The following is a 25,043-nucleotide window of genomic DNA, read 5'->3' as shown; positions in this document are numbered from 1 at the left end:
GCATACCTTTTGTGTGTCTTGCAAATCATGTGGATCAAAATATTGCTCCATTTATAGTATCCATGTTACCAGATCCTTGCCATCAAACTTCCTCATATCGATTTTTGAAATGTTGTAGCTCTTCAATCCAAAATCACAATCTCTAAAATCATGATTAGCATTCCATTTGTTCTCTATGAGTTTCATAGAATACTTTTCGCCATTAGCAAGCATTTCTTGTAGCAACTTTGTCAAACTTTCCTTCAAAACTTCCATGCCTGCTTTCAAACCATCCATCTTAGCTTTCATGTCTGCTTTTAATCCATCCTTCAAACCTTCCATGTCTATGTTTAATCCATCCTTCAAACCTTCCATGTTTGATTTTAAACCATTCTTCAAACCATCCATCTTAGCTTCCATTTCATTTTTGCTTACTTTTTGCGAGAGCGAAATTTGTTGTACTTAGTCGCATTATTTTGATATATCATGTTGTATTTCTTCCTTTTCTACATGCGTCATAGCAGAGCTTTCTAGTTGCTTACTAGGTGTGTCCATTTTCTTTAGGCATTTCGGAATCAAACAACGATACCTATGCTTCACTATGCCCTTTGAATCACTTCAAATTGATTTTCCAAACTTTTCCAATTTTTATCTCCGTGATTTCGAAACCTCCAAGGTCTAAAATGTCAACCTGTGGTAGCCCTCTAAGTCTTCTTTCCAATGCCACAAATCTGACCAAGATCAATTCATCATGAAAAATTTATGTCCAATATCCCACGATGACCTGACTATAGATTGCTTCAGTAGAGCAAACTTGTACAAAGTGCCATGTGTCTTTGTTTTCACCTTCGGCCCTGAAAATGATACACGAAAAACTACAGTATGTGCACTTTCACTCACATTTTATGAAATTCAAATCTAATGCTCAGAGCGAAATTTATGACGATTTTACCAAGGTCACATGTTTAAGATTGAACTCTAGACCCTGCAAAAACCCTAACCTCTTCGGACCATATCTCAAAAAATATAGCGAACCAAGATCTGAAATTTTTACACGAAGTTCACCAAGATTTCGACTCCATGGGGTTAGAATTTTAGCTTTCAGAGCCTTGTAGACAAAAAGTTATAGCAAAAATATCAAGATGATCTATTCGAAGCTCACAAAATAGAAGAAAAGATAAATCAACGACTTGAGAAATAGCCTCTTCAAGGCGGCAACCTCCTTTACATCACATAAATGAACAATTCTTGGATGATTCAAATGACAAGATCTCCTTGGTATATAAGGAGTCTAAGGGGTCACAATATAATTAGAACATACATAACAATAATAATGTAAGGGCACAACAATAACAATAGTGGGTTTCTATGGGGCACAACAATAATAATATGGGGGCTACATGAATAATATTGGGACCTAACATACTAATTCACCCCCTCTCAGTATTTCCAACAATTGGTATCGGAGTCGGTCCTTCTTTGAAGCTTAACCACTTGAAGGCAGATTCGTAGCATTCAGGGTTGATTGGTGGCGACTGCAGTTGAAGATAAGTTGGTTGTTGATCCCAAAGAAGATGTTAATTCGCTCATAGACAAACTTCAAAAAGTGGAATAGGAGAGGGATTTGAACAGATTTTTGTATAATAAGCTTCATGCAGAACATGAACAACTCGAAAAGGAGAATATGAAGCATTACAATAATTGAAGATGCTCCATAGTTGAAATCACCCAGCTATAAGATCAAATAAAGAAACAACAAATGCCAGAAAAAGATTGTGAACTTGATGAAGCAAAGAAGGAATTGGATCACCTCAAAAGCATGGTGCAAGAGGCAAACAATAGGGAAAGCACTTCGACAAACTAGCTCAAGGAGAAGCAAAAATCAAATAAGTGGAATAATCACGATAAAGAACATGGCAAGCAAATCACTACCTTGAAGAGAGAACTTGAAGAGGTCAAAAGGACTAAAAAAGTCTTAAGAAATCAAATGAAGTAGAGGGAAAAGGATTGCATGAAACATGAACAGGAAATCGTCACCTTTAGAGGAAAAGTGGACAAGCTAAATCAAAAATTGAGGAGCTCATAGGTCTTGGATGACATTCTCAATTGCCAAAGATCACCACTTATCAAGACAAATCTTGGATATGTTGGTGAGTCCTCATGTTGCAAGGATAAAGATTCCAAAGATGAAGAGAAGTCACATGACGCAAATAGAGAGAAGACTCATGAAGAAAAGCCTCATGCCAAAGATAAAGAGAAGCCACATGTCAAAAAAGAAAAGAAGCCTCATAAAAGGAAACCTCATGCCAAAAATGAAGAGAATCCCAAAGTCAATACAATTGTCTTCACGTGAAGGTGTCTGCTTTAGCTGCAGAGTTAATAGCACTTTCAGAATTTTAATTGCGTTACGAGGGAGATGGAAGAAATGGAAAGAAATGTATAATTATTTATGTGTTTTTTTTAAATATAAAATTTAAATTATTTAAAATGAATTTAAATAAATTATTTGAATATTTATATTAAGTAATTTATTTCAATATTAATTTAGGGCTAAAATTAAAATTACACTGCAAGCAAATTGCTCGAATTTCAAAATTACACTGCAATCAAATTAATTATGAAGATAAAATTACATTGCAAGCAAATTGTTCGGATTTCAAAATTACACTGCAAACCCATTGTCGGGATTTCAAAATTAAGTGTTATAGTAACACTTTGTACATAGAATATGTAATAATACTAGACCCATTCCACTAGACCAATTAACATAGACCCATGTAATCAGGGAGCAGACATGTCGCGCTCAGCATTTACGACACTGCATTCACGTCTGCCGCCATCCGGGCGGAGCGGAAATAACTCCAATAACTCCAATGTCGAAGTTGTCTCCCAGAGTGCAGTCCCCTTCCGCTTTGAAGCTGGAGTCCAGAGTGATGTATTCATGTTCTTGCGCTCAGCATTTACGACACTGCATTCACGTCCGCCGCCATCCGGACGGAGGGGAAATAACTCCAATGTCGGAGTTGTCTCCCAGAGTGCAGTCCCCTTCCGCTTTGAAGCTGGAGTCCAGAGTGATGTATTCATGTTCTTTTCTTCCAACTTCTTAGTAATCCTGTCTGTAATCTTGTCTATTATCTCCGTTGTTGGCTTCCATTGCCCATCTATTCCATTGGCTTCCATCGATGCCGATGTGGGCAAACAAATAAGAGGAATTAATGGATACTCTGAAATAAGATGGGAGGAATGAAATATATGGACCAGGTCCCGTGAAGCACTCCGCCCATTCCCCACTGCATTTGCGTGCCGGATTTTGGTGTGAAAAAGCCCAAAAAATGTCTCTGCATTGCCACCTGGCTCGAAGTTTCCCCCTACTGGAGGTCTCTGCATGAGTAGATGTCTCTACTCGATCTCCTCCCAGCTTCCCTTGTTGTGGCTGCTCCACAACCTCCTGAAGCTGCTGCACCAATGTTTATCTCAACATTTTTGTGGGCTTTTTCACACCAAAATCCGGCACGCAAATGAAGTGGTGAATGGGCGGAGTGCTTCACGGGACCTGGTCCATATATTTCATTCCTCCCATCTTATTTCAGAGTATCCATTAATTCCTCTTATTTGTTTGCCCACATCGGCATCGATGGAAGCCAATGGAACAGATGGGCAATGGAAGCCAACAACGGAGATAATAGACAGGATTACAGACAGGATTACTAAGAAGTTGGAAGAAAAGAACATGAATACATCACTCTGGACTCCAGTTTCAAAGCGGAAGGGGACTGCACTCTGGGAGACAACTCCGACATTGGAGTTATTTCCCCTCCGCCCGGATGGCGGCGGACGTGAATGCAGTGTCGTAAATGCTGAGCGCAAGAACATGAATACATCACTCTGGACTCCAGCTTCAAAGCGGAAGGGGACTGCACTCTGGGAGACAACTCCGACATTGGAGTTATTTCTGCTCCGCCCGGATGGCGGCGGACGTGAATGCAGTGTCGTAAATGTTGAGCGCGACATGTCTGCTACCTGATTACATGGGTCTATGTTAATTGGTCTAGTGGAATGGGTCTAGTTTGATTACATATTCTATGTACAAAGTGTTACTATAACACTTAATTTTGAAATCCCGACAATGGGTTTGCAGTGTAATTTTGAAATCCGAACAATTTGCTTGCAGTGTAATTTTATCTTCATAATTAATTTGCTTGCAGTGTAATTTTGAAATCCGAACAATTTGCTTGCAGTGTAATTTTAATTTTAGCCCTAAATTAATATTGAAATAAATTACTTAATATAAATATTCAAATAATTTATTTAAATTCATATTAAATAATTTAAATTTTATATTTTAAAAAAACACAGAAATAATTATACATTTCTTTCCATTTCTTCCATCTCCCTCGTAACGCAATTAAAATTCTGAAAGTGCTATTAACTCTGCAGCTAAAGCAGACACCTTCACGTGAGGAAAAGCTCTTTCCTTTGGAACCAAACCTTGATCTTCAACAACGTATAGGAGTCATCTAATTGTTCATCGTTATTATGACTCTTATTAGAAATCTTCCAATGACACACAGGCTGTGACCCCGGCGGACATAGGTTCAAATCTCATTAATTCTTATTAGAGAAAATACACACGCAACCACAACACAACACTTTACAGCACAGGTCATGCTAACGGCACTCTCTCTTCCCTTCAGATTTCCTCTGGATGAACATTTCTCATGGATGTCCTTAAATTCACTCAACTATCTGACTGACAGAGTATATATATATATATTGTTAGTTAACTTGATCATGGAACTAAGTATTGGGTAGTAAAGCTGAGAAGATGTGATTTAAAACTAATAATAATAATGATTTTTTAATTTGGTAATTGATTTGATTTTTTACTCCAGTTATATTATGAAGTTAATTTTAATTGTGCCAATATAATCTCTGATGACATGAAATCAATTCTTATCTCATTACTATGACTATAGAGAAATTATATATATATAAAGAATTAGCAATTGGGTCATTTTCATACTCTAGTAATATAGAGTGGATTCTCACCCCTTTCACTATAATCTATAGGTCAGCCAAAAATATATCTAAGGTTGATTTCCATTGGTATCACTATAAACTTTAGTTAATGTTTGGATAAATGGGACACTCAACGAATTTGGAACCAATAACGATTGATTAAAAAGTACCTTAACAATGCAATATTTATCATTGTTTTACACCAACAATAATTATATAATCAAATTTCTTAATAAATGACATGGAATTAAATAATTAAACATAACACATTATTTTCAAATTGTTATTTTGATGGTTATATTCAAATGGTTATTTTGATGGTAAGAAGAGTATCAAATTATATAATTGCTTTCTTTCAATTATATAATTGCTACTACCACCACTGCTACCACTGCTGCCACAATTCAAATTGTTGCCATACACACTGTTACTGTCACTGTCATGGTCATCGCCAAATCCAGCTCACTGTCATCCATCTCAATCATCATGCAGTATGTTACTAGCTTGCATCAAGGTCACTTTAGGTCAATGTCAAATGGATCAAGGTCATGTCACATATATTACTTTCTCACTGCCACATTGTCACAACAACATCAATGTCATATCATCAACATCCCCATGCACCATTGTTATGTCACAATATTACTATCACCAAGATCTGTAAAGGTTACTGTCCAGTGTCATGTTGATCACTGTCTCACAGTCACTGACTCATTGTCAACTAGGTCACTGTCTTATAAGAATTACTGCTCAACTATTATTCACTGTCATTGTGTATCTTACTGATGTTAATCACATGTATCATAGAGTACTGTCATATGTCGCATCATAGATCACACATCAAGTAACATTACTGCCAAGGAGGGATCATCACTGTCATAATCATTGTCAAGGATACACTGTCATATAAAGATTAAGGACACTACCACACATCAAAAGTTCACTGCCATAATAGTCTGCAAGTGTTACTTCCACACAAGAGTGCCTCACTGTTATATATGTCAAGATCACTGTATATCATGTTATCGCCATAAAAACATGCAACAAGTTTCCTGCCATAGTATATCATGTTATCACCATACAATCATGCAACAAGTTTCCTGCCATAGCATATCAATCACTATCATGCAACAACTTCGTTTACTATTTGCTCTTACTGTTCAACAAACATCAATATGGTTCCTTTCTGGTCAAGTAAATACAATTAGACCCTCCAACAATTTGATCTCACTAATAAATATATATGTCAACACATGCAATCAAAAACCCTAATCATTGCCTCTATGCCACTTGCATTTCCTCTATCATCTATCATCAATGTAAGAATGTCATCACGATTTTACTACTATTATAGAACAAGAAGACTGCAAAATTATGGTCTTACAATCACAAGGATCACTTACTCATGGTCTCTCTCCCTCCTAGTCTCACTGTTGAAGAAAATGTATGCTACTATATACTATATCTCTTTATTGACTGTGACTGTGGATATTAATACACTATCTCTATGTTGGAAGTTGCAATAAGTTCTGAAGCCCATAGACTGTATGTTTGAGGAACAATGATCACAAACTTTGATTGTTGTTGAGAGCACTTGATTGACCCGTTTCTGTATGAAGTTCTTGTTAAATTTAGGTATGTTCTATGCTAGAGCAATTTATTTTAATTTTCCAATATCTTTTCCAGATTAGCAATCACATCAGCATTAAAGTAAACTGCAGATAGAACATAAATATAAATCGCAGAAGACGAGCTAAGACAAGAGGACACAAGATGTGGCGCTAGCTAGGGACAAACCCCACAATGTGGGGAAACCCTTGATCAATTCTTCTTTTGTGTTCTTCAAAGTTCAGCAGAGAAAGTGAGAGAGAGTACATTTACAATAGAAGTCAACACTTTGACTTTTGATATCTGCAGAGATCAGTTGAAGACATATTGCTTCAACTGATTCTCTAAGGTGACTCCTTTACCTATCATAGTGCTGCCTCTCGTTCATTTGCTGCACATTACCGTGTGACACCTTGTTGTACTGTCACACGTGTTGAACCTTGATGACTGAGTTGCTCTCATCTTCATGTTGCTCATCATGCTGCATATTCCATGGTCTTATTCATCATCAAGCTGCCCATGCTCATGATCTCATTCATCATGATGTTGCCCATGTCCATGATCTTCATGATCTCATTCATCATCATGCTGCCCATGCTCATGATCTCATTCATCATGATGCTGCCCATTACTAACATGCCGATCATGCAGCTGTTATAACCTCTCGTTGCTTCATCATACAACCATATGCACATCAGCCTTAGCTGCTTGCTATGGCTTGCAGCCTAGCAAAGCAGCTAGGCTATAGTTCTAGAATCTACATAGTCCTTCTTTAGTCATGCTGTCACCTACAACAATCCAAATTCATACATTGTCTAGTGTATCTCCTCAACGCTGTCTTGAGACAATGAGATCTGCTTTCTAGAATGGACTGCTCAGAAAACCTGAAGATGACACTGATTTTCTCTCCAAGGTCTTCTTCTTCCTTTTTGTGCTGGGAGCTATCCAATGACTGAGTTCTTTAGGCCTAGAACCAGCCCTATTCCAGATCTGCACCTTTATACGTGAGAAGGGTTTAGGACTCTTCTAGCCCTCCTAAACCCTCGATACAATGGTTAACCTTCTTCGCATGAGTATGCCTTTTAACCGAACTCAAGACCAGGCATTTTCTGTGATAATGAGGACAGACAAAGTGATGCCCTAACATAATGCGGATCTGCTTCTTATACACGTGAAATTCCAGAGAGACAAAGTGAGATTTGTCCCTTCTTGATTGCGGATCCCTGCACCCATCTTCATACATAAAACCATACATAAAACCCGAGTTCTGTTCCTCCCTTTATGCGAGTTTTGTCCTTCAAGTATAGCGTATACTTGTACAAGATTCACGTGGAAATCTCAGAGAGGAATGCGAAGTTCTGTTTCTTCTATAACTACGAGAATAGGCCTCCTTTGACTGCGTGTTAGGTGTCTCCTTTTGACTGTGTTTTAGGTGTCTCCATTGCATCCATGGTAGACCGAATGATGAGCCTTCTTCTTGCTGCGTATAGGCTTCTCCTCCATAGCTGTGTTTAGATTTAGGGCAAGCGTATCAGACTTTTGGACAGCGTAGATCATCCTTATATGCCTACATATATGTCTCCATTTACAGCGGATAGGGTTAGGGCATCATCTGCAGCTAGGCCTCCTAGGCCAGCATATTCTTTTGTTCTCTCCTTCTCCAAAAACCCAAGACGTGGAGAGGAGATCACCTCAAGAATACATACCTTAAAATGACTTCAAGTCCTCACCAATTTATACTAAAACGTGGATGATGAATAGACACGTCTATTGGGCTTCTGAGCCTACTCAAGTTGCTGGTCGGCTTGATAATAATTCCATAATCAAAATAAATTCATATATCCATAAATACTTATCGGAATCGGATGATCTTTAGATCAATCCTACACCTCTCGACGAGAGGGATCCAATAAAAATATCAGCTGCCATAAATAAGCTGACCCACATGGAGTTTGGCCCTAGTTGCCAATTTTAACACTCCCTCTCAACTAGGGAGAACTCCATCCGCTGATCCATATGTCCGACTGTACTGTCTCTGCCATCAGTGCCCTGCACTGCTTTGCTCAGCTCTGCTGGCTATGCTCTGCTCTGCTCTGCTCAGCGCTGCTAAGCTCTGTTGGCTCTACTCTGCTAGCTCTGCTCTGCTCTGCTCAACTCTACTGAACCATGAAGAAGAAGAATTGATTGAGAATGTCTCATACCATTCTCCACTGACCCGAAGTCAGTCTCATAGTGCGTACCACTGGTCCTAGACCAGTCTCAATCGACCCAAAGTCAGCGTCATAGTATGTACCACTCTTACTGGCCCCAGACCAGTCCTCCATTGACTCGAAGTCAGTCTCAGAGTATGTACCACTGATCCCAGACCAGTCTCAACCGACCTGAAGTCATCGTCATAGTCGGTACAACTCCTACAACTGGTCCCAGACCAGTCCTCCACTGACCCGAGTCAGTCTCATAGTATGTACCACTGGTCCCAGATCAGTCTCAACCGACCCGAAGTCAGCGTCATAGTAGGTACCACTCTTACTGGTCCCAGACCAGTCCTCCACTGACCCGAAGTCAGTTTCAGAGTATGTACCACTGGTCCCAGACTAGTCTCAACCGACCTGAAGTTAGCGTCATAGTAGGTACAACTCCTACAAGTGGTTCCAGACCAGTATCATTGATCCCAGATCAATGAAGGTCATCCTAGCATAGGGAGTACGGTAGATACAGCGATGCGTCCATCGGTACTACTATGGTTTCTATCCTCATTTCCCTGCTCATTGATCAGATGAGAGGTACTTCCCATGAGTCCCAGACTGCATGGGTAGGATGCCTCGACAGGAGAACTAATCAATCATGTCCTCACAGGAGAACTTATCATCCTGCTACACAATCACCATGGAGAACACATCATCCAGGCCTCACAAGAGAACTAATCATCCTGCTACATAATCGTCATGGAGAACACATCATCCAGACCTCACAGGAGAACTAATCATCCAACTACTTATTTGTCATGGAGAACACATCATCCGAACCTCACAGGAGAACTAATCATCCTGCTACATGGTCGTCATGGAGAACACATCATCTAGACCTTATAGGAGAAGTAACTATCCTGCTACATAGTCGTCATGGGGAACACATCATCCAGACCTTATAGGAGAACTAATCATCCTGCTACATAGTCGTCATGGAGAACATATCATCTAGACCTCACAGGAGAACTAATCATTCTGCTACATAGTCGTATCCAAACAGCTCACTGAAGAGCTTTCATAACCAGACTGCCTCTCAAGTAGCCATGCTAGCAACAATATACTCTGCCTCTGCGGTGCTCAAAGCCACCGACTTCTGCTTCCTGCTCATCTAGGATATCGAAGCAGATCCCAAGGAGAACCAGCATTAAGAAGTGCTCTAGTGATCCTTCACACTGCCTGCCCACTTAGCATTTGAAATATTCCAAGCAGTGTATCTCAATCCATGAGAGATTGTGCTCTGAAGATATCTCAGAAGATTCTAGGCACCAATTCAGTGAAGCTCAACCAAATATGAGCTCACCATGCTAACTGCAACACATATGTCCAGACGGAGGTTCTCTAAGAACATCAACGCGAATGAGTTTATGAAAATATGGGCTGACACTTCACTTTGGTGAATTCCATATGGGCTGACTGAGTCACACCCAAAGCTTCTTTGAACATGTCTCTTTACTTCCTGGTGTATCAAAAAGAAGCCATCCTACTCCTGAATATCTACTTTCCTTCACTTAAAATTTCACAAGAATCCCAGGGCAAGCCATGCTTATTGGTTCAATGTAGGATTGACACCCTTCACAAGTTGTAGGAAGAAAGGAAAAAAACAAAAGAAAAATTTTCTCTTCATCAGAGTCATATAAAGAGGTGGTTTGACAAGAAGGCTATAGGGAAAAATGATTTGGTGTGGGTAACTTGGTCTTGAAGTGGGACAAAGGTAAACACACTAAGCTCCAATCTCTATGGATTAGATTGTTCACTATCTACGAAAATCTTGGCCAACACACATTTTGTCTGCAATAACTAGTTGGGAAGATCGACTCTCTTCCTGTTAATGGCCAAGGCTTAAAACATTATTTTCAATGATGATCTAGGGTTGTGCCCTACCCTATGTACATAGCCTCTTTTCATGTTTGTTTATTTGTTTAGTCTTGCCTTTCTATTTTCGTTTATGTAAATAAGCATCATGTGTGAATATGTTTTCTAACTTCCTTGCATGTGGCTAAAATAAAACGAGTCTTGTGACACCACAAAATTTGGCTAACCTTCTGCCCTCCTTCTTTGTGTTGGTTATATATTTTGGTCGATGAAGTTTTGATAGAAAATATGATCTGTCCGGAAGGAGAGTTTTGGTTAAACCATGATACCTGTACCTATCATAGAGACCTTATGCCACACTTGTTTCTTTATGTTTCAGTGTTTTCACGCTTATCCAATCAGTAGATGAGGAAAAGGGGAAAAATGTAAACGAGCAAGCCTAAATCAGAGGTCTCTATATGCTTCTCTAAAGGAACAACCTCTCCTTCTCTCAATAAGTTAGGATCCATATTCCGCCCATAAAATGAATAAGTTTCGATGCATAGTCCTCTTTAAATAAATAAATAAAGGTGAAAGAAGAGAAAGGCATCTTGTGCATAGAGTTGAGGCAAGAAACTTCGTCAGGGTACTGTCAAGGCTCGCTGATAGCAGAGCAATGTTTGTGTTCTTGCAGTGACTCCGTCAGGTACTATCCATGTCTGTTGTAGCGGAGAACCACCAGAGATGAAAAATTATACTCTAAAAATACAAATCTCGCAAACTTCGCTACCCTTTCCAACTCAAAACATTGTGATATTGTTGAATCTTATGATTATGTTTAACCGAGCATTTACAAACGGGACTATGTTTACTCACGGGGTAAGTGGGGAGATCAAAGTAATATGCAAGATGAATCAATACTCCCTGAAAAACTAAGACCCTGCACAAAAGAGTCAACCAAGTCAAAGAAGTTGGAATTCTACTACTGTGTCGCCAAGTGTTCTCCCTACTACAACACCCTCCAAAATTTTGGCCTGCACCAAATTTCAGAATCTACCTTGGTCTGAGATATTTTCATCGAGAACATTGAAATCCATTCCATGTGTTTTCTCTAAGTGGTTTGGTACCTTTTGCAAGAAAGGAAAAATGTTGTCTTTTCACATGTTAGTTGTCGCACAATGTGTATAACCTTGTTTTGGTGGTTTAAAGGGGTTATATTTGTAGGAATGATTTGATCTAACCATGTAAAAATCCATCATACTCATTCCCAAAGTTTTAATCAGTGTTCCAAAAATGTCATAAAAATCATCGCAAAGTGTATCTTTAGTGTCACACATGTCATAAGTCGTTGCAAAGTTGTCGTTATGAGGGAAGTATGTTGTTGATCCAGGAGGATCTCCAGATAATAGTGTCATGGTAAAAAACTCAAAAAATTCAAAGTGGCAGAAATTCAATTAACTTGACATTAGATCGAAGTGCTCGATGCCCTGATTCCAACAGCGTGAACGGCACTCCAATCCGAGTCCGTATGAGAAAGATAGAAGTAGTCAAAGTTTCAAGTTGACTTGCACATGTGGTAGGCTTAAGGAACGCGCAATTTCGCAAGAATCTGACACCGGAATCCAGCCAATTTTCTGGGAAAATTTGTAGGACGATTAATTCGTCAAATAACCCTTAAGGTTCTAGAAAATTTATAAAAAATGGTTCATAAAATTAAAAAAATAAAATAAAAGGCGGTAGGCCATGACCCATCACCCCAGTGGAACCTTAACAAATTTATATTAAAAAAAGGGGCGAGCGGCCATGACCCCGCCGCCCATGGAACCACCATAAAAAAATGTATTAAATATAAGGTGGGCGGGCTATCAACCTTGATGCCCCTCCACTCACTGTTTACCATATACCAAGGTAGAAATGGGGCGAGCGGGCCACCGGACCGATGGACCCGCCACCCATAACAAACAATCAATTATATTGTGATAAAAAAGGGAGGGGCAGGATTTGATCCCCCAACCCCTCCTTAACCACCCTTTTTTCTAACTAGCATGCCAACTATCCTTCTTGGGACATCCGCCCGAAAAAAATATATAAACTCTTATGCACAGTGCATTCGGGAGGGAGCGCGGCACAATTTTGAGACAGAGGAGGCGGAACCATGAGCAGACCTGTGAAAGGGGGTCGAACCTTGCCTGAGCACATTTTCCAGGGGGTCAGTTTTGGTCTAGTGTCAGAATTGGGCAAGTTTTATATCTATTTTGCACCTCTCAGCGAGAGGAACTCAATGGTGATGCCAGTTTCTGCAATAGAGCTCTCCATTAGTCGACCACTTTCCAGATGGGAGGTATAAGACTCTTTCTGTAAATGTTGATTGTACTTCTTCTTTCTCATGCCACTTAATGAATGAAGGCCTCCCCATTGATCGAGCAGGGCCTGGAGACGTAGTCCAATTTGGACGAACTTCGTTATCAATTCTCTTGTCTTATTTTCATGCTTTTATGTGTCTCTCCTCTTCTTTGATGTGCACATTAAATTTCTATGGTTAAGCTGAAATTCATCCATGTAATTTTTTAGTACATCTATAAGCAAAAGATCTTGGATCAAGTGGTCTCAGAGCAAGTCTTTGTAGATGTTGAATTGCATGTTTGTATGCTAACTAAAAACAAGCTCCGAAGAGGTGAAGGGAAACTAAAGTCTTTCGATCCCAAAGCGAGGCATGCACATCGAAGGAGAAGCATGGCACATGATGAAGCTCATTATGAAGAGGAGCGCAATTACCGCAAAACCTTCTATACAATGGCAAAAAAGGTTGATCAGTTATTCTGAATGTTGGAGAAAGCAGAAGAGAGAAAGACAGAAGAACAAGGTTCGGTGCATGGAAATGGTGGAGAAGAACCCCCTCCTTGTCCTTCCACGAGTGAAATTTCCTATTCTTCTTCTCACCATCGTCATAGGAATTCAAGAAATGCATCTAAGAAACCTTTCCTTAAATTAGATGTCAAATTTGATATTCCCATGTATAATAGTGAAAATAATGCCAAAAAGCTTAACAATTGGATTAGGAATATTGAAGTCTACTGCAGAATTCAATGGATCGAAGAGGACGAGGCAAAGATCCAGTTGGCATCCCTTCAATTGAGTGGCACTGCTCTCGTTTGGTGGGAGAGAAAATTGTAGGGCAACACGAATCTGGGTAAACTTCTCTCCTCATGGTCAAATTTTGTGTCTGCAATGAAAAAACATTTTTACCCCTTGGGCTATAGGCATAAGGCATTAATAGAATGACAACACCTAAGGCAAAGAAAAGGTCAAAATGTGCAAAAATTTATTGAAGAATTTAGAAGACAAGCATTGAATTTGAGCATTTCCTTAGATTCACCAAAGATTGTAACTAAGTATATAGGTTCTTTACATAGTTACATAAGGCATTCATTATTATTATTTGAACCTACTACTATCGATGAGGCTAGTGTGAAATCCATGCATCTTTAAAGAAGTGGGATGCACATGCAAAATGACCACCAAAAAAGAGCTGCAACAACCAAGAGGAGAGGGACAAAACCCTCTTGTACACATTGTGAGAAAGAGGGACCCGATGAAGAGAATTGTTCGAAACTTCACCCTGAGTTGAGACCTAAGAGAAATCATAGAAAGGAGAAGCAGAAAACCACCACCACCATGCAACAAGATCAAACATTTGAGTCAGAAGAAAACAAGAAGGTCATGGCTATGGGATTTCAAGAAGTAGGCCCATTGACTTGGGGTCAGATTCAGGTGACGAAAGGAGGATTGCACCTCTTGGAATAGCAACAGATGGACCCATCGATTTGGGTTTTGATTCAGGTGATGAAGAAAAAATTTCAATAGATATTGTACCAATGATGGAAGGGGGACCCAATGTGGTAGGACTCTAGGAACTTGAGGAGACCAACCAAAACCTTCAAGCAGAAAATGCTAAGTTAAGGAAGCTCTTACGGGAAGTAGAGGAGGAGAAACAGAGGTTGCAATGCCAATTGCGAGCTAAGAACGAGACCTTGGGAAGATTGCAGCCTAACCCCCTTGAGGTAAAAAATAGTTCTTCGATTCCATGTACTTTTCCTGATGATGATTTTGTTGCTTTTGAAAAGTATACCACTGGTATCGAGTCCAAGTTGTTTAAGAATATGGGATATCAGGGAAAGGGGCTCGGCATTAATGGCCAGGGCATCATGAACCCCATCAAAGTAAAGGAAATGCCTCGTCATGTAGGACTCGGTTATGTCAGGAAAGATGTTGGGGAAAACTCCAAAGCAGTTAGTGATCAGTCAACGACGTATGACGAGACTTCCACCTCCTATACAATGATAGTAAGGGCTCCATGAACCCTTATCAAAGGAATACCAAAGGGAAGCGCTTCAGGAAGACCCAAAAGGTTTGGAGAAAGAAAAATCATTGTAGTTGCTGCAACAAAGAGGGACATCAGGAAAGAACGTGCCAAATGCTCCACAACCAAAAAGCAACAATAGAGAAGCCAACCGGTGAAAATGCTCAAACACATTCATGGTGGTCTGTTTTATTAAGGAAAGGACATTTTTTTAATAGTAGTTTGTATGGCCTCAATTTGTAAATCATGCGTTGCAAGTAAATGTAGAAGTGATGATGTGTTGCCATCACTTCAAAATGATATGATGATGCTTTTAGGCCTTCTTATGAGTACTTGAGGTATTGATTGTTATTATGTAATCCTTGACCAAAGAGTGTGTGCTATAAACTCTTGGCAAGTGAAGGATTGTTGAGTCATGAGTGAGTGCAGAAGATGTATTAGTTTTGTCACTTTGTGTGCAAATGATTGAATGTGTGGTTTGGCGAGGACACATGTCGTATTTTGAACAGTGTTAATGATTTTGGTGGTCCAAAAGCTCTCAATGGGGAGGATTGATCCAGGAGGATCTCCAAATACCATTCGCATGGTAAAAAATTCAAAAAATTCAAAGTGGTAGAAAGTCGATTAACTTGACATCAGATCGAAGTGCTCGACGCCTTAATTCAAACGACATGAACGACACTCCAATCCAATTCCGTATGAGAAAGATAGGAGCAGTCAAAGTTTCTGGTTGACTTGCACATGTGGCAGGCTTAAGGAAGTCACAATTTTGCAGGAATCTGGCACCAGAATTCGGATAGTTTTCCGGGAAAATTTGTAGGACGATTAATTCATCCAATAACCCTTAAGGTTCTAGAAAATTTATAAAAAAGGGTTAATAAAATTTTAAAATTAAGATAAAAGGCAGAAGGCCATGACCCCCGCCGCCCTAGTGGAACCTTGACCAAATTATATTAAAAAAAGGGCGGGCGTCCATGACCCCATCGCCCCTGGAACCGCCATAAAATAAATGTATTAAATATGGGGTGGGCGGGCTATCAACCCCGCCGCCCCTCCACTCACCGTTTACCATATACCATGGCGGAAATGGGGGGAGTAGGCCATCAGACCATTGGACCCACCACCCATAACAAACAATCAGTTATATTGTGATAAAAATGGGAGGGCGGGATTTGATCCCCCAACCCCTCCTTAACCACCCTTTTTTTTAACCAATGCGCCAACTGTCCTTCTTGGGACATCCACCCGAAAAAAAATATATATAAACTCTTATGCACAGTGCATCCAGGAGGGAGAGTGGCACAAATTTCGAGATAAAGGAGGCGGAACCATGAGCAGGCCTATGACAGGAGGCAGAACCTTGCCTGAACACATTTTTCAGGGGGTCAGTTTTTGTCCAGTGTCAGAATTGGGCAAGTTTTATATCGATTTTGCACCTCTCAGCGAAAGGAACTCATTGGTGATGCCAATTTCTACAACAAAGCTCTCCATTTTTTGGCCATTTTCTAGATGGGAGGTATAAGACTCCTTTTGTAAATGTTGATTGTACTTCTTCTTTCTCATGCCACTTAATGAATGAAGGCCTCCCCATTGATCGAGCAGCGCCCGAAGAAATATTCCAAGTTTGACGAACTCCGTTATCAAGTCTCTTGTCTTCTTTTCATGCTTTTATGTGTCTCTCCTCTTCTTTCATGTGCACATTAAATTTCTATGGTTAAGTTGCAATTTATCCATGTAATTCTTTAATACATCTATAAGAAAAAGATCTTGGATCAATTGTTTACGTGTCCTGAATGATCTATGTTGTTGTTTCTTTCAGTGTTCTAAGTGTGCGATAACAGTAAAGTCATATAGTTTTTCACATCAGTCTCATTGATCCCAAACTTAGCCAAATTTAAGAAACTTCCCAGTAACTTAGCCTCATCCATTCTTCCTCAACTGCTCCTTACGCAATTCCAGCCCTCAAGATGCAACCATTCCCCTTGACACTATGCAATGCACAGTTTCTTCCTCCCATGACTATGCACTGCGCAGTTCCAGTGCTCAATCTCAGACCTTAGCCTCCGGAATTATGTAATCCTACCCTCCAACCTGGCCCCAAATACGCATTGCCTAGTCTCTGAGCTCAAGCTCAACCCTTGAGATATTTAGTTGCGCAATTGCACAATCCCCAGGTCTACTCTGACTCCCATAATTGTGAAGTTGGTTGAAACATTGAAACCCCCACATCCCAACTCACTAAGTCCCAAAACTGCGCAATATTCCTACCTAGTCTTACCTGAACTACACATTGCATAATCTCAAGGATAAAGCTTCACCCCTGACTGACTGAGTTGCACATTTTCATAGTCACTGAGCATCTCCCTTAGTTTCCAACCCTGTTCCATATGAGTCAGTGGATCAACATGCACCATCTTAGACTAGGGGTTTATTAGACTGATGTCGACTCGTCATGAGTCAATTGAAGATGTAGGTACTCTATCATACCATGACAAGATGATGAAGAAGGAAATGGATAAGAGAAACATGTTGAAAGACATATTTGTAGTTGGTTTTTCAAACTGATCAATCAAGCAAAAGAAAAGGGACCAGGGGAAAATTTAAGGATGGATATTCTTATTAAGGTTTAGAAACCTTGGTGAATTCCAATAGTCCATAGTACGTAATCTGTAAAATATTTCGATATATTTTTCTAAAAATATTCAAATTTATAATAATTTTATATAGTCTCTATATAAATTTTTGGCGATTTTGAGGGTAAAATAATTTCATACTATAAAATTTGGGTGAATCAGTTTTACAAAAAAATGGAAATTAGCAAATCTTTTTTTGGAAAAGTATAGAAAACTAGCCCACCTGCGAATATTAGCCCCTAAAATTTTCCCTGAAAGGGACACCATTTCGCAACCATGTCTGAAGACTTGATATCATTGAAGACTCCTTACCTCTAAGCTATAAAGAGATGGATAAAAGAGAATCCTCAAGAAAATATATAGAAAGGAGCAACAAAAGTGGCTTGACATTGCCATGTCATCAAGCAGTCCATGTCAACAATGTCATGCCATGTCATGTCATGAGTTGTCATATGCCACATCATTATTGAGGATCATGTAATTTCTTATTCAAAATGTATTGTAAATTGGAAGTCCAAAGGACACATACATAATATGAAGAGTCATGCAAATTTGAAAAGTCATAGGAAGTCAAACATTCATGAGGGTAGTCAAAGAGCCACCACATTGGTTATATATACACCATCATTGTATGAGCAAAAGACTTTTCACCTTAGCTCCTCCCGCAAGGCATCAGAGAGACAAACTAATATTTTGAGGAGCGAGGAGTTGGTCTAACACTCCGCTATTGGAGCTAGTGGAATTTACTTAATATATGAAGTTTGATGGCCAACACGTTATTCATGCATGTATTATGAATGTTTATAAGACTATTATGTGAATGTTTGGAATTCATGTTTACTTTCACCTGTACTAAAGTAGTTGAACTATTTTGGTTATTTTAGTGCTTATCATATTGAGAATGTGTTGTAATGGTTGTTATGTCTATTGCATCATCGTGGACTATTCCATTGGATGTTAGACATATCTTTCTTATTTGTGTTGGTCGTGATGACTGTCACATCTTTGTGGACTATTCCATTGGATGTTATAGAAACCTTCTTGTTGCATGTGTTTCTACTAGAGTGGTATTATTACCTCTCTTTTAGAGGCTCAATTTTCTTGCCCTCCAAAGTAGAAGAACCTTGACACACCTACAATTGAACACTCACTAGGCACACTCACTTGATTTTCAAAGGTACATGTGTATCCCTCTCTCTTGCTGATAGTTAGAGCTAAGGAAATATTTAACAAATTAGCAGCCGGGCCATATTCTAGATGGGGATCCTACCCCAAATAGTGTGAGGTCTAATTGGGAGCACATATTGGGGAGACCCGTTGAATGTTGGCAAGTCCAACACCATTAGCAAAATACTAGCATAACCTTCTAGATTTTCCTCAATTTTATCTTAAGGCTTGTGTATTCTTTGCATGAAATATTTCCCACATAACCAAGACATGTTTTGTCGTATGGTGATATTTCACTGTTGAGAATATCATCTGAAATTTGGGAAATTTTCAAGTTCTTTTTTATATTGTCTAATTCATTCCTTAATGGCACAATTTCTGTTTCAAGCTTCTCACAATTTTCTTATTTTTCCTTCAACTAGTTTTTCATCACTTCTATTCTCTTAGCTTCATCTAGCTAAATTTTCAAGGAGATGAATTCTTCAATTTTTTTCTCTTGTTATTTATTTTTTGGTCAACTTGTCCTTATAAATTCTATTAATCCTTAAACTTTTCATTTAGCTGACCTGACGACATTTCTTCTCTCTTTTTTGTTTCCTTTGCTTGAAGTCTCACGAGGAAAAAAATTGTTTGATCAATGTTATGGATCTTCTCTTAAAGGATTTACAACTACTATTTAAGACTTATATTTTATTTTCTAATTATTTCTATTTGTTCATGTGCATCCACAAATTCTACTTAAAAATAAATGGTGTAACCATTTACTGGATATGAATGCCCTTCTGGTTGTCTTTATCTTCTTTAAAAGAATCTTTTTTCATGACTATGGAGGAGACTTCTTTCGAGGGTTTGGATTCATGCCTCTTTTACTTTTCAATTTTCGTTTCTGAGTTCTTCCTTCCAGTTGTTAGGTTATGTCTAAAGGAACCTACTTAGATACCAATTATTGGAAATACTAAGAGGGGGGTGATCATTGTTTCATTATATTTAACTATTTTTATCTTTTAAAACATTTGATGCCCATAAATCATGAAACATGGATCTTCATAAGAAAAACTTATACAATTTTTCTTTGCAAATATTTTGTAAACTTCATTATACAAAGTAAGAAGCAACTTACAACTTCTGTAGGCACCAAACTATAGGACATTTCATTATCTTAGCTAAGCACCATCTCAGTGAATGTTCGCACGAAGATACATGAGATGCCAATTCCTCGGCTGAGCACCAACTCAATAAACTACAGGCACAACCTATGTCTTCAAGTTTGTCCTTAGATATGTCATCAATAACTTTTGGTCCTCAACAAATTCTTTAATGCGTTTTCATCTAACCATGCCACCCATAGGTTTGTGCCTTCAAGCTTGATCATAACCACTTGACCTGTACAACTTAACTTTCTACTCCTCAACTAGTATTCTTGACTTGGATCTTTAGACTTGATTTTATACATGCCAGTTATTTGTATTTTATCAAAAAGAGGTCTTCCTATTCATCACTTCAAATTCCTCAACTCTTTCTGTTAACTATTCAACTCTCATTACTTAGGCTTATTATATGTTCAAATAGAAGGTCCTCCCACATAGTAGCTTGTACTAATCACTGTAGATTTATTTCCACTATATAGGTATTTTCAACAAACTTGGAGCCAAACATAGCTTTACAACCTTACATGTCTACTTCCTACAACCTATCAACCTTTGCACTAAACACTCACCTTATGCATCACATAGGCTTGTCACAAATGTTGTCCATGATATCCTTATTCTTATTGCACTTATGTCAAAAATATAGCTTGGTCCTATCATCACCTTAACATATCAACTAGTTCATCTAATATCTCCCTTAACATTTCCTTAGCCAACTAGACGTAGTCTCCAAATATCCCTACAATAATTCTCCAACAAACCCTGACAACCTCCCAAATCACACGAGAACTTGGTCTATGATAAGAATACAACATAATACACAAATTACACTTGAACTTGGCCTTCCAACAAGACTTGGACTTGACCTTCAATGCAATAAAACTTTTCCTGCAACTCAAACTTGAATTTCTGCGTAAAAACTATAGGTCTCAACCTTCAATCTAGGCTTGAAATCATCTTTAAAACATCATAATTCAACCACAAGAACAAACCTAAAACTTGGCCGCAAAAGGACTGTAGTTCAACCTTCCATGGCTAAAATTCACCCTCAACAGGTATAAAACTTATCATTTAGAACAACTTTTCAATTTGTATTCTAACTAGGAAAACAAATATTCCCAAGGTGTTCCAAAAGCCAATCCAAAAATGTAGAAAAAAATCCTTTGCATAGAAATCTCTCCAAGTTTCCTTCACTTCAGTTGGTTCAAGAGGTATAGACCTCAAAATTTACCCTTCGCTTGCTTAGACAAACCTGAAATGGCTTGAGTGAGTGAATATAAATTCTCCTTCTCATGCCTATTTAAAGTATATTTGGGGTCTAGACAAGGTTGACTTGTCTAGTGGCTAAGCTGACTTGTCCACTAACTGGGATAACTTGTGCAATTGGAAAAATGTATAATAAATATTGAAAAAATCATTTCCCCACAACCGAGAGGAGTTAAATGGAGTGTTACATATTGTATGAAAGGTATTGGAATAAGCTTTGGATTAAATTCCCAATTAATCTAGGGAATTAGAGTAAAAACGTATTCAGCTATAGGGTATCTAATGGGGCATCAAAAATCCAAAAACAATATTTCTAGAAGGCATGCCATATATCATTGGAAATATCTCGAAATATGTTACTTTATCATGTATATTTGTCATTCATTTGGATAATCTTTAAAATTAATAACAACCATTTTCAATATCTATTGCACTAAAGTTCTTGACGATTTTGCAGTAATATCCTACTAATCCTAAGAATCCTCTAAGATTCTTTAAGGTTTTTAGGATTGACCACTGTATCATAGATTTAATTTTATCAGGGCCTAACTTGAGAGATTCATTGGATAACAAATGATCCAAATATGTCATTTTGTAATCCCCAAAAGTACACGTGGAAGGATTTGCATATAGTTTTTCTCTTCCAATAGTTTTAAGACCCAATTAACATGATGTACATTCTCTTCCCAAGATTTATTGTAGATTAGTATGTCATCAAAAATAGTAGCAAAATTTTTCCGAGGAAGAATTTGAAAATTGAACTCATCAAACTTAGAAATGTTGTAGGTACATTAGATATTCAAAATGGCATAACAAAAGAATCACAATGACCTTATATGTTATGTAAAGCCTTAAATTTGAAATTTTTAATAGGATATAACCATTCAAAATATCATAATTTATCAATTTGATGTTGAGTACCTACCCGAGGTTTTTGTGGTTGAAGATGCTTCTGATTTGCTCCAGTTCCTGCTCCTGTTACCAAAAGACCAAAAACCTCCCAACCAAACTGGGTACAATCTCGGTACCCAACTCCAAAATACTTCAAATTCGAAGTAATTTGGCCCCCGTGCCCAAAAGCTTCAAGAACAACTGCTCAATTATTCTTTGTGTCTTTCTCTTGTAAGTTCCTCCTCCGCCTCTCTTTGTATCAATTTTTTCTCCTTCCCTTCTACAATACCTTTCCTCCTTTTATGCTCAAGATATTACTCAATCGCCTACCATTTCTCCACCATTTTTAATTTGATAATTTCAAAAGTTGCAGAGGCGGTCACTGCCTTCTCTCCCCTTGATTTGCTGACAATGCCCTTTTATTTATAGAGTATCTCCAATTTTATGAAACCATCTCACCAAATATAAGAAAAGATAGATCAACGACTTCAAAATTAGCCTCTTCAGGGGGAAACCTCCTTTACATTACAAAAATGAATAATTATTAGATGATTCAAATGACAAAACCTCCTTTCTATATATAGGAGTATAAGGGGTCACAATATAATCAAAGCCGACATCATAATAATAATGTAAGGACACGACAATAAAAATAGTGGGCTTCTATGGGGCATAATAATAACAATATTGGGGCAACATGGGCACAACAATAACAATAAGGGCTATAATGACAATAATAATGGGGGAATACACTAGTATTATAGGGACCTAACATGCCCCTCTCCTTCAAAAAAATGTTGTCCTCAATGCTTGAGTAGTTTTGGAAGCTTCTGTATAAAATTCTCATCCTCCCATGTGTAATCTTCAGCGGGTAAGTTCTTCCACTTGATGAGATACTATGAAATTGATCGATTTCGTAGCTGTCGAGTTCTTATTTCTGTGACTGCTTCAGGTTCCAATATGATTTTTTCTTCCTCGTCAAGTTCTAGCAATATTGTTTGAAATAGGAGCTTGTCACCTATAACCTTATTTAAGCGTGAAACATGGAAAATTGGGTGCACTAGGGAAGATGAAGGAAGCTCCAATTTGTATTCCATAGTACCAATGTTTTGCAACACCTTGTACGAACCATAATACTTTGGTGATAATTTATTATCCTTCTTAGCTTGCTTGAGGGACATTTGTTTGTATGGTTGTAGTCGTAGAAATACCTAGTCACCTACATCAAAAATTCTTTTGTTGTGATTTTGATCTAATTTTTGTTTCATTTTATTTTGCGCCAAAGTGAGGTTATCCTTTAAGAGTTCAAGAACTTGTTGTCGATGCTCGATGTGATCTTCCACTGCTTGGACCTTAGAATTTTCTCTTAAAGATGATGTGATGGAATGTGGATGATATCCATAAAGTGCCATAAATGGGGTCATTTTTGCTGTAGTATGGAAGGAAGCGTTATACCACCATTCAGCCAGAGGAAACCACTTGACCCATTTTCTCTTTTTAAAAGAAATGAAGATATCCTTCCAAACTTCTGTTCATTATCTTAGTTTGCCCATCATATTGAGGATGAGAAGATGAGCCATGAGCTAACTGAGTACCCACACAAGAAATAATTCCGTCCAAAAATTTCTAGTGAAAATGGGATCTCTGTCACTTATAATAATCTTTGGGTTTCCATGTAGCTTTTGTATTGTTTCCATAAATGTAGTAGCAATTGTACTGACTTTAAATGGATGAGATAATGCACAAAAGTGTGTATACTTGGTAATTATATCAACTACCACCATGATGACAGTCTTTCCTTCGTTCTTAGGTAAACCTGTGATAAAATCCATTGAAACCTCCTCCCAACATTGACTTGGAATGGATAAAAGTTGTAACAAACCCAAGGTTTTAATTGTCTCAACTTTATTTTGTTGGCAAACCAAACATTCTGCTACAAAATTTTGAATATCAAGTTTAAAGCCATCCCTGTTGGAAATACTGAGAGGGGGGTGAATCAGTATTTCTTTTTAATTATTATAGTTATTTCGAAAAGCATATATATATATGTATGTGTGTATATATATATATAGAACACAGAAATCAATAGCTAGAATTAATGCTTTTATTAAACACAACACAGTGCAATGAAATAAATACAATATAAGAATATATCTGATTGTGACTAGTTTCCAAGCTCCAACTTGGACTTCAGTGAGGCTCCAACCTCCAGAACACCAACTCTGTTTTGTAGTGGTTCTGCACTTAGGAACACCTACCCCTAGGGACTTCAGTTCTGTTCAGTTCTGAGGCTCCAACCTCTTGGGCTCCAACCCAACCATGGTATAAAGTGGTATGCTGCTAATCTTTGTTCAACTGAGGTTCTCCTTCACTCCTACTCTCCTGCCTCTACTGCCTCTGCTGCTTCTACTGCCTCTACTACTTCTGCTACCTCACACTCTAGTTCTTCACCACAACAACGACAACCACAATTCTCTGTTTTTACTGTTTTATTCATTCCCATGCCTCTGTCCATTAGTTTCCTCTTACACCGCCTCTTAGGCTTCCTCCTCGGTCACTACAGCTTCCTCTATGCTATGCAAGATTACTAACTTTCTGGGGACACGTAAATTCATTATACAGGTCCAAATGATCCACGAAGAACACATCTTCCCGATTTACCGTACCAGTGCTCCTTTAGGCAATGATTGCAAGCATACACAAAGTTCTTTTAGTTAAATGGAGATGTTTTGTCCCAGTCGCAATCATAATTGCCATGATTCACCCCTTTCAACTGACGTTCAGCCTTTTGAACCATCGGAGTAGCCATCATAAGCCTTTCAGCTTAAAACACCCTGCGCAAGCCAAAAATTCCATTACACAGAGAATATGAGAAAAACAGTCAAACAGACCAAAAGGCGAACTTGAGGAAATATTACAATCACACCTATTC

General features: G+C 38.4%; 1 protein-coding gene across 5 annotated transcripts in view; it reads right to left on the bottom strand.

The window, feature by feature from the left end:
• The window catches only part of LOC149148382 (biotin synthase, mitochondrial-like), a 289,099-nt gene that overhangs the window by 177,265 nt on the left and 86,791 nt on the right, over positions 1-25,043 (bottom strand). The window contains exon 4 of one of the 5 annotated variants that reach the window (XM_089441133.1): positions 5,339-5,871. The exons of 3 other annotated variants lie outside the window; for them this stretch is intronic. In XM_089441133.1, the coding sequence (XP_089297259.1) occupies positions 5,849-5,871 (23 nt within the window). In that variant the 3' untranslated portion in view covers positions 5,339-5,848. Of the gene's footprint in view, positions 1-5,338; positions 5,872-5,904; positions 6,051-25,043 lie in introns of those variants that run through there. One more of the 5 variants, XM_089441132.1, reaches the window with a different exon arrangement.

Source organism: Pinus tabuliformis, chromosome 9 (assembly GCF_031772625.1).
Source record: "Pinus tabuliformis cultivar Carrire ecotype Pingquan chromosome 9, CPIR1, whole genome shotgun sequence".
In the NCBI taxonomy this organism is placed as follows: domain Eukaryota; kingdom Viridiplantae; phylum Streptophyta; class Pinopsida; order Pinales; family Pinaceae; genus Pinus; species Pinus tabuliformis.
The sequence above is the reverse complement of the archived record's forward strand: the minus strand, read 5'-3'. Positions and strand labels throughout refer to the sequence as shown.